We start from the raw sequence: 11,346 nt of genomic DNA, 5'->3' as shown, positions 1-11,346 counted from the left end.
TCAGATATCGCTGTGTGTCATGAAAAATACTGCGTATTGTAATAATTAAAAAAAATTCTATTTAAAATATCTGGCCCTCATCCACAGTCCTGACTGAGAAAATCTTATTTTTCATGTTCATACTGGCTGAGAATACTGAGGACGCTCAAAGTGAAAATACTTGTGGAAGCTACCTTTCTGCCTGTGACTGATTATGGGGATATATTGTATATGCATGCAGCCTCCTTTGTGTTACAGAGCCTTGATTCATTGTACCATGCATCAATACTTTCTATCACTACTTAAAATTCTCTTACTTACCATTGCACATTCCACTGCATTGTTTATGATTGGTGGACTGGACAACATTGACTGATTACAGACAACAGCACTGGTATATTTTTATTTACAAAGTGATACTGGGTAAACTTTCAACTTCCTCCTAGAGGAGGGCAGCTCATAGCACCTGGCAACACGAGTTTTCACAGATCTGGGGAAAATTGCATTTTCTTATTGTGCACCTTGGACATGAAATAATCTGCAGAAAGATCTAAAATTATATAAACTTATATTCATTTAAGGTTTTAAGGGCATCATAAAGGATGTAGAAAATAATAATAAGACATTCTTGGTTCTTTTCTTGAGAGGCCATTGAGTTCAAATTGCTGTCATCTGAATTCAGCCTAATATTGGCGTCATGAGTTTTCACTGCTTAATGGTGCGGTCGGTTCAATTGCAACACAATGAGGCCTTAAAACACAAAGCGCTGTTCAAAGTGCAGGGTGATTGTGGTGCATCCTGGCAGGAAGGGCTGCTGGATAACCTGTGCATTAAAAACACACTGATATCAGCCACTCACAGCAGTCTGGTGTTGACAAATTTGATAAGCAATGCTTGTGTGAAGAGCGGCCCAATATATCTCATGTTAATGATGATACATTTTAGTGAAGGGTCACAACAGGTTCACCCTACAAATCCTACAATTGAGATGCATATCACACGATGATTAAGACAAGAAATGATCCTCCGCCCTGTGTGTGTTGAGGTCAAGTGGAGCACAGTGGGGTGAGAGAGGGAGTTACACCTATCAACACACACCCTGACTACCTGCCCCCCCCCCCGCCAAGACACACACACACACACACACTAGAGCAGCTTGTGACACTCTCAGTCAGACACGCCTTGTGACAGCCTCGGAGATGTTTATAGAGTGTTATGGCACACACAGTGTAAAGGTCCATCTCTGTGTACACTCATTTATCCTGCTGTAAAATCCTGCTCAGCCCCAGTCAAACAAGAAATATCAGCCAACTGCTCAGCTTGTGATTCGCTGGCAGATACAGTATCAAGCTCAGGCTATTGATGTCGTATTGGCACATGGTGACAATCACATCAGGCATGTGACTGGTCCTGATGAAAGCCACTGCCTGAGGTGAATGGAATGAATGGCAGGCAGGATCTGATACCACCCTTTGCAGAGTGAATGAGTTACACAATTCACAGACACAGAGATGTGTTTACCAATGCATGTAATTATAGTGTTACTAATGTTAAGAGTGCAAATATGACAGAAGCTTGTTTCACCACGTAACATGAGGCTGAATGAACATAGGCTCCAGTTGTGAGCTGTTTTGTTTTAATAACTGATCGTACAGTATTGAGTGACAGCTTGATTTATCTTTTGAAGTACTGAGTACAGATAATAAAACTAAAATAAATATTAATAGCAGAGATACAAAATTTCTGTGATTTAAATATACATTCATATAGACTACAGTGATGTAAATATATATTTAGGTATGTATTTATATAAACAAGCAGATATGAAGAGATATGCAGGTGTGACAATCTTGTCAGTACCGAGAGCAAGAGTTTACATTAGCACAATCACTAACACTGTGTCAGCCACTGCCAGTTACAAGTTAACAAACAACATAAACAAATAACTACGTTTACCGATCTGATATGGTTTCTAATGCAAGGATAGATGTGCTAACAGCCTCATTTTTCACTTTTTAAGTATTCTTAAGTTGCAAGAACAGCTTTTACTCTTAGGTTTTGTGAGTAGGGGTAAAAAAAAAGTAGTTTAACCTTTATCTTTTGGTCAAGTCCAATATCTCACTTTTAACAATGTGATAAATATGGGACCAGATAAAAGGTGGTTTATGCTACAAAACATCAACAGACTGTGAAGAGTCAGGCCACAGTAATGAGAGTCATACGATCATCCACGTTTCATAATTCATGGAGGAATTACTGAAATTAAATTAACTTCCCGCCGCACTGATAAAGAGCTGTGCCTGTTCATGTGGGTTTATATCAACATCCTACATGATTCAAAACCTGGTGATAATATACAGTATGATCTCTATGATTTCAGAGCAGTCATGTGAATTTCACAAAGCAAAGAAGGAGTTCCCCTTTGGCACTTTTGTTTTCATAACATACCAGATTTTTCGTACATGGCGAAAGCTCAAACTCAGATTCACGACATCGTATCAGCGTTGCCACATGTTCTTTTTTTAGGATGACTGAGTCAGTCCCCTCTGCGCTTTGCAACCCTGTACACAGCAGTCGCAAAATGCCCCGCTCTTGGGCTGGCATCCATTTTGGTTGAAAGAAGATGGGAGTGTGTTTTATTTCAGTATGTTTCCATGATGATAATGAGGCCAACAGCCACTGGCGGGAAAAGAAGATGGTTAGAAAATATGGAGGAGAGAGGGTATGGTGGAAGGGGTTGGATCAGTATTGCCAAGACTCATGACTCATGGTGGTGAGGGACTAGAGGAGGAAATGAATGAGGGAGGAGAGGAACGCAGAGTGGGTATTGGTGGAAGGGCTGTTGTGTGCTGCTGCAGTTTCACTGTGAGAAACATGGTGAAGTTACAGTTATAGGCAGGAACGATAAGAGTGATCATGGCTCTGTTGTTAGTGTGGTGTCAGAAGTCTTCGCTAATGTTTACACAGAGTGGTCCTCTTGTAAATGAGCCTCAGTTATGAATTATGGAAAGGTGTTTATAGAGATTAACAATATACCATGAGGCAGCCATGAGCTCACAGTTGGGTATAAGCATAAATAAACTTTGACAATTGTGTTCACTGTTTTTTCAAGCCTCAGGCTCTATTGTGATGTCAACCTAAAACACCTCATGTCCAACAGTAATAAAAGCCAGCTGGTTAGTGCAGTTCACCTGGTTTGTAGATACAAGTGAACAGAAACATGTGGTGTGTGTTCTATTCAGAGCAAGCCTAAGGGTCGCATACAGGTTGCCTGCTGCAGCGGGGGGGGGGTTCAGGGCCCTAAAGCTTCAAAACTGCTAAAACTCCACGATAGTGTCTTGCTGTTGGATATGTTTGCAGTAATGGCTGTAGTCCTGTTTGACAAATGCTCAATATCAAAATATAGGCACGACAATTAAACAGTTACTGTTGAATTTCCCAACTGCTTCTCAACATCATAAGCTATTTAATTGGAATTGTCTTGGTTGATGGTGGATGCTAACACACATAGCAAAAGGTCCCATTTTTTATTGCATGGGACAAAGTCCTGCACTGGTCCAGTTTTGCAGACATAAACTGCAAATAATAATAATAAATAATAATGCAAAATAATCACTACATCAAATAAAATCCATAAGTGCCATGCCCTGACCTGTACATGTAACGTTAATTAGACAGTTATTTTACAGGTATTTTGTGTAACTCAGTCAGCTCCCACTCGTTGTTGACGTAATAAGTGACGCAAAGATTTTGGAGTAATCATTCAAAGTTACTGCCCTGTTGCTGTCAGTCAGCTGCATCATCCTGGAGTCATGATGAGGGGTGAGAGGTTGTGTCGGAGGCACTCACAGTTAAAATCATGTCAGCTAATCAGGCTTGGCAAAATTAGGTTGATTTAGATGTTTAAAAAAAAAAAAAAAACAGAAAAAAAGCAATTTTATTGTCGTTTGAATTTTTTTGTTTCATGTTTTTGTTGTAATATTTATTTCACCTGCCGCCAAACATTGAGATAATTTTTACCTGTGACTCAACATATGAATTAATACACACGTTTTTACCTGTAACACATCATTTTTGTAAATATAGAAAATAAGATGTTATGTAACATGTTAATTTGTGAGCTCAAGAGGTACTGATAGGTGGATTCCATTACGTTCAGACAGGTAGGGTGTTTCCCCTGTTTTCACTCTTTAAGCTAAGCTAAGCATGTTTGTATTACAGACATTTGGCAAGAAAGCAAATAAGTGTATTCCCCAAAATGCTGAACTATCCCTTTAAGAAAACAAGGACAAACTGCATCCCTGGAAGCTAATAGTGAAAAATTAGATTTGTTGGGAAGAGGTTTGCACTGAGTCCAGGGAGACTTGTTGTCAAACCTGTCCTGGTGTGTATTTCAATATGTAAAACAGATGAGGAAGGCTTTGAAATAGTCATAGTAAGTTAATCTGTAACATTTCTGTGCAAACAGGGCACGAAATAAACTTGTCAAACTAACAAACAAAGGTGAAGAGAAACAAATGTTACCAAATTTACTGTAATTAATTAAACACAACTGCATCACACTGGAGATGCCACATTCACTGCTTTATGCTCCAAAAGAAAACTAGAAAGGCAACAGACCACATAGCTCTGTCAAGGCTTAACAATACTACACACATCTGTGTAGCTCTAATTACAGAAAAATACCAGGGAAAAGGGAAGTAGCCTGATAATGTAAATGATTTGTTTGTCATAAAACAATAAATTATCAATAATAAGTCCACCACTTTGTGTAATGTTGATTCAGCATTTTCTTCCACTGGATGCGGATTATTATCTGAATCTGCACCAAATTATACAAATTCAGAGATCTTAACCATTAATATGTCTGATTTTTACATCAAGGCCCAAACATTATTTCCTGAGAAACTGCCAAACATGTTGAGTTTGGTGCAAATCGCTTTAGTACTTTTTGCATAATCCTTCTGACAAACACACAAACAGACATGGGTGAAAACATAACCTTCCTAATCAGCAGCCCCTCCCTCCTTACACAAAGACATACCATACCACTGAATTATACACACACCTTCATTTACAGATGTAAACCAGAATTAATGTGCAAGAACAACGGAACTTCTTATCAACCACCCACCAGCCAACCCACCCCCGCACACACATACACACATACTGCACTTTTTCTGAGCCTGAATGCAAGCTATTATTTAATAAATTTGATTAGATCAGTTGTGGTGGATTTGATCACTTTCACCTGGAGTCACACAGAGAGGGACAGATGAGACTAAAAAAAGAAATATAGCTGTTGACAAGCTACTCAAAAGATTAGGTTTTCTCTAACAACACAGAAGCCTGTAGAAAGACCAGGTAATGGTTTTGAGTGACTGGACAATGTGTCATAGAAGTGTAATGTTACAGTCCTGCCTCCCTCTCTTATCCAGCCCTGCAGCCAATGGCAGCTCGGCCCAGGCCCCTCCCACACCACCAGGCTTTAAAACTCCTCTGAAGTTTCTCCTCTTTCTATCCACTCTGGTCTGTCCCCTCTGCCTGCCTGCTCGCCTTGCCAACCGAGCCACTCGGTCTGACCTTCCCAGACTCAATTCATCCAAAAGAAAAAAATCAACTTCAGATTTCAGAATGTCTTCCTCGTTTAGGACCAGCTCTTACAGTGTGAAGAGTTCCAGTGCCCCACGGAGCTTCAGCAGCAGTTCTTATGCTGGACCAGGAGGTATCACCTCCCAGAGGACCTACAGTGTCAGGAGTTCCTTTGGGGGAGGCAACAGGGGCTTTGGAGGAGCTGGTATCACCAGCTCCTCTGCCTATGGCCTGAGCTCGAGCATGGGTGGCGCAGGCATGGGTATGGGCTTCGGTGGTGGCATGGTCGCTCAGGCCCCCATCACTGCTGTCACTGTGAACAAGAGCCTGCTGGCCCCTCTGAACCTCGAGATTGACCCCACCATCCAAGCCGTACGCACCCAGGAGAAGGAGCAGATCAAGACCCTCAACAACCGCTTTGCTTCCTTCATTGACAAGGTAACAGAGGGTTGATACGTGCGTGTGTGTGTGTGTGTGTGTGTGTGTCAAAACTTCTGGTCACCCAGGAACCAGTCTTTGCTTCATTCTCCTCTTCAAAAACTCAGTCATGCTGTAGTCAAAGTGTTTCAGTGCTGTGAAACTGTTATGTAATATTTGATATAGAGGCCCATATGCTTGCCACATGTTTGGTAATGCTGATTGCCTCAGTTTGGCTGTGTGGAGAATGTTGATTTATTCCTCTCTCCACTTTCATCACCTCCCACAAATGCAGTCATGGCAGAAAAGAATGAATGTGCTCGAACTCCAGATTTAGGCTCTTTATCTTTTGGCTCTGGCTGCCTTTTTATAGTGATGAAAAACAGACGTGCAGAAAGGAGAGACTGAGAAAGACAAAGAGAGAGAGAGAGAGAGAAAGCTAAGGGTGTGTCAGGGCAGAGCTCAGGGCTTGTGATACGAGTTACCTTGGGACTGGCCCCTCCCTTCTCTGGGGTGTGGCTCCTTCTACTGCCCTGGTGGCCCCCACCCCTCCTAACACACGGACACACACACACGCACACACACAGTCATTACTCAGTGCCATCGTTACCTTAATCACAATAGCTTCTTTCACAGTGACACATTTCATAAGTGTCCACAGGGCTTATGAAAAGACTGACTTTTCAATCATCATCATCATCATAATTGGCGTTAAAGTCCAGCATTTGCGTAATACTCAGGAGCATGTCTGTCCTCTAAGGCATCAGCAGTGGGTTAATATTTAAAAAGGCCGGTCGGTTTCATGTTCTGGTCATTGCCAGCTGACTGGCTACATAACAGCTCTCCTCCTGCCGGCGCAATGATTAAAAGAAGATGAAGCGCAGTTTGCATACTTCAACACAAAATGACAAAGCCCTGTCTTGTCTTATCTCATGGCGGCAGCAAATTTAGAGGTGCTTTATGATCTGTATTTACGCCAGCTCAAATGAGGTTAGATGTCACTTGTGGAGTGGTGCAAGGTCCATTGTGTCTCATCTGCTTTCACTATCTCGCTTTTACTGTTCACAAATATGCAAACTCCCCACCTGTTCATGTTTTACCTTCACATCACCCCTCCCCCTCTCTTCAGCTGTTGCTAAAGGCCTTCACTTTCCCAGCTCCACCTCCCGCTCACTCTCTGCTCTCTTCTCTTCACACCTATAACACAGTTAAATATTTACTCTTCTGCATCTGCCTGCGGATGTAACTTGGCTTCACCCCATCCCCCCACCCCTTCTCTCCCTGTACTTGTCATCTCTGGCCAGGAACCTCGCTGTACAAAAACAGGAAGATATGGAAGGAGAAGGGTTAACTAGCTCTATTACCCCATCATTGGCTTTTTCCAACCTAGTCTTGTTCTCCCTCCCCTCTGCGTCCTGTCAGGATGCACATACGTCATGCAGGCTTTCCTTTGGAAAAGCATGGTCAGTCTGGAAATGCAGACAACAACAGCTTACAGGTCACTAAATATAAATAAGAACAACAAAGACTGTAGATGGTGAATAAATAGGAGGCGGGGCAAGGTTAATCCTGCAACTGATTGTTTGGATGTTAGACCTAATGTGATGTTGTTATATGGTGGTAGAGCAGGTTGCAGTTACATCACATTTTTAATGGGAATTTCAGGATAATTTGCAACGGATGACTTTGAATAAGTCTGCACCTCTGTAACAGTTTACAAGGATGTAAGTCACTGTATCATTGTGTGGGCTTTTTGAGTGGTTTCTTACCTCCATTCCTCCATTTATTTAAACATACCTTCTTTCTCCGGCCATCAGGTTCGCTTCCTGGAGCAGCAGAACAAAATGCTGGAGACCAAATGGAACCTGCTGCAGGGACAGACCACCACCCGCTCCAACATCGACGCCATGTTTGAGGCCTACATCGCCAATCTGCGCAGACAGCTGGACAGCCTGGGCAACGACAAGATGAAGCTGGAGGCCGACCTGCACAACATGCAGGGCCTGGTGGAGGACTTCAAGAACAAGTGAGTGTGGAGGGGGCAATGGGGGCTAAAAATGAACTGTTTAATGTAGCATCAGGCCTTTTATGTCCCATAAAGAAGCATATGAATGATCTAGGATTCATATTTTTCATTTAGATTGCACTGGAATGTCATTCATAAATAAAATATAATTGGACTTTTTTTTTTTTTTTTTTTTTACATCTGGACCAATGTACCGCAGTTCAGGTCAGATTTGTGCTTCAAGACAAGCCTGAGAGTACAGTACATTGAGTTAATCTTTTTGTGGGCTACTCCCTACATCTGTCCCTTGTCTTGCATCACTCAAACTCCAGGGAATTACAGCACTGAGAAAACATGTTCTGAACACCCAATACATTACATACGTCAGGAGGTAAAACTCATTTTACAGAGTTGGCTTTCAGGAGCTCTGTCTATAGCTTTACAAGAAAAGATAAGAAATCAAAAGCACCAATGTTTCTAACACAAACAGGTACAAGAGTGGTACAACAATAGCACACATATTTATGAGTTGTCCACTGATAAATGGAGCGAATGAGCTGAGGAGCCCCCGAGGGAGAAATATCAGTAACACCTCTCAGGCTGGCCCCTTAGTCAACAGACAGTGTTAGACAAATGCCCCAAAGGAGTTCAAGAGTTAGGGATGGACTACTTGTGCCTCCTAGTGTTACATCAGTGTATGAACTCTCAGAACTGAACAGGAGCATGAGATGTGATTTTACTGAATATTCAAAATCTGATTTTTCCCTCTCAGGTATGAAGATGAAATCAACAAGCGCACAGAGTGTGAGAATGACTTTGTCCTCATCAAGAAGGTCAGCCTGATTCTCTCAACTACAGATCTGACACCCTTATTGCATTTTTTTCAGCCATTTAATACTTTTTTGTTACTGAAGATGTAAATAAGTTCTAACAAACACTTTTCTTGGTACCAGGATGTCGATGAAGCCTACATGAATAAGGTTGAGCTGGAGGCCAAGCTTGAGAGTCTGACAGATGAGATCAACTTCCTCAGGTCGATCTATGAGGAGGTACGGCACAAAATCTGCTGGATGCTGTTGTTTGTTTCTTACTTTCCCTCCAGGCAGTAAAACTCCCAACCTCCAAACTGCTTCCTGCTTTCATCAGCATTATTTGTGATTTATCTATCCAGTCATGGCATGCTTACGATGTTTGTGGTATCATCTTGGAATAGTTCAACATCTGTTTAACATCTTGACTCACTTTTTGCACCATACTTGATGTGAGTTGGACTAATCTCTCTCTTTTTCTGTCTGTCTTTTCTTTACTTATCAGGAACTGCGTGAGCTCCAGAGCCAGATCAAGGACACTTCAGTCATTGTGGAGATGGACAACAGCCGCAACCTGGACATGGATGCCATTGTAGCTGAAGTCAAGGCTCAGTATGAGGACATCGCCAACCGCACCCGTGCCGAAGCAGAGACATGGTACAAGAGCAAGGTGATGAATGACTCTTATTTTGACCTTACATTCATCAGTTCATGAGTCAGTGCAGGATGTGTTCATCAAGAAGATTTCAAGTTTGTAATATCTTGTTTTGCTGATATTCATGTAGTATGAGGAGATGCAGACATCCGCCAACAGATATGGGGATGACCTGAGGGCTACCAGGACAGAGATCGCAGACCTGAACCGCATGATCCAGAGACTGACATCGGAGATTGACGCTGTCAAGGGACAGGTATGAAGGAAAGAGTCATCATATTACAGTTTATATTGTTGTCTTCTATTAAACACGGTAACTCTACAATCAGGAGAGAAAAGAAAGTCTAATTTTTGTTAAAAAAAATTCCCAGCGTGCCAACCTGGAGGCCCAGATCGCTGAGGCTGAGGAGCGTGGTGAGCTGGCTGTGAAGGACGCCAAGGCCCGCATCAAGGACCTGGAAGATGCCCTGCAGAGAGCCAAACAGGACATGGCCCGCCAGATCAGAGAATACCAGGACCTGATGAACGTCAAGCTGGCTCTGGACATTGAGATCGCAACATACAGGAAACTGCTGGAGGGAGAAGAGGACAGGCTGGCAAACGGCATCAAGGCTATCAACATCTCCCAACAGAGCAGTAAGTCAGCTTTGTAGACCTAGCTTCCATTGTTTGGATTGTGTTTGGATCTTGTCCAGTTTCAACAGATTCCACACGTTTTAAAGTTTTCTGCAACTTCCCTTCTCTCAACAGCAAGCTACAGCGGTTTCCCCATGGACAGCATGAAGAGCAGCTACTCCAGCGGCTACTCCAGTGGTTATAGCAGTGGATATGGCGGCAGCTTGGGCGGCTTCAGTGGCGGCAGCGCTGGCGGATACAGCACCACCCAGACCAAGAAGAATGTCGTTATCAAAATGATCGAGACCAAGGACGGCAGAGTGGTGTCCGAGTCCTCTGAAGTCATTGAGGATTGAGCTGTCTAGTTTAGAGGTGTAGCTACCTGTCTGCTATGATCTCCTGTGCCTCTCTGGTAGTTTTATACTCACAGTTCACCCCCCTGCCCAAATTATCGTAATAAACAAGCCTGAAGTAAAAAGCTTGCCGGCCACTCTCCAATACAGCCTAGACATGTTTTTCATGAAACAGTAAATGAACACTACCAAAGATCTGAAAGGGACCAAAGAATTTATGATCTGATGTCTGATGTCTAACTGTCTGTACTAAAATGTTTTGTCTTAGAAAGTGAGATTTTTTTTTAAAAAATGGGCAAATTGCAACTATGAAAAAAACACTTCCTTGAAATCTATGCAACAGTTATTCCATACACGAAGAACTGTTACCTTCAAAACTGTGTTGCATCAAATGGACAGTGGTGTCAAAGGAATGTGAATGTACTGAAACAGTGCTTCAGTGTTGTTGGTCAACTAATGTCTTAAAATTGCCTGCTGCAGTAGGTAGTGCATGACTCCCCTATGCGTGTCCTGTAACTGAAACTGTTTGACCCCTTAGGAGGCTGCCCACATCATACTGTTGTCCTGAGGTGCTGTTTTTGCTACCAAACAAAATAAAAAAATGTGTTTACTGAAAAATGTGTTAGTTTTAATTTGAAATAATTACTCAAAGAAAGTGGAAGAAATATCATATTGGAAGGAGGGGAAAGAAACATAGTTAGAAAAGGAGGGTTACAATAACAATTTGTTTATATTTGTATAATCTTGATATATTTTTCCATTCAAGTGAATGGGACAGTGGTTAAAGACTTCTGGACGCCACTGTATGTTCAGAAAGGTGCATGTGTGTCATACGTGAAAGTTAAAAGTAAAAAGTACAGAAAGTACAACCACTGTGTATGTGTCCAAGCTGTCAGCTTAGAAATCTCAGTAACGGTTAGA

At 42.1% G+C, this 11,346-nt stretch overlaps 1 protein-coding gene across 1 annotated transcript; it reads left to right on the top strand.

The window, feature by feature from the left end:
• The first annotated feature begins 5,489 nt into the window (after positions 1-5,489).
• On the top strand, positions 5,490-11,043 carry krt8 (keratin 8). Its single transcript, XM_071475536.1, has 8 exons — positions 5,490-6,009; positions 7,806-8,014; positions 8,766-8,826; positions 8,947-9,042; positions 9,308-9,472; positions 9,588-9,713; positions 9,829-10,093; positions 10,208-11,043. Exons 1-8 carry the CDS (start codon positions 5,614-5,616, stop codon positions 10,426-10,428), a joined length of 1,539 nt encoding a protein of 512 aa, XP_071331637.1. The 5' UTR covers positions 5,490-5,613; the 3' UTR covers positions 10,429-11,043.
• The last annotated feature ends 303 nt before the right edge of the window (positions 11,044-11,346 follow it).

This window comes from Trachinotus anak, unplaced genomic scaffold (assembly GCF_046630095.1).
Source record: "Trachinotus anak isolate AG129_WGS33_773 ecotype Australia unplaced genomic scaffold, CSIRO_AGI_Tana_v1 ptg000004l, whole genome shotgun sequence".
Lineage (NCBI taxonomy): Eukaryota > Metazoa > Chordata > Actinopteri > Carangiformes > Carangidae > Trachinotus > Trachinotus anak.
Note: the sequence above shows the minus strand (reverse complement) of the source record. Positions and strands in the feature narration are given on the sequence as shown.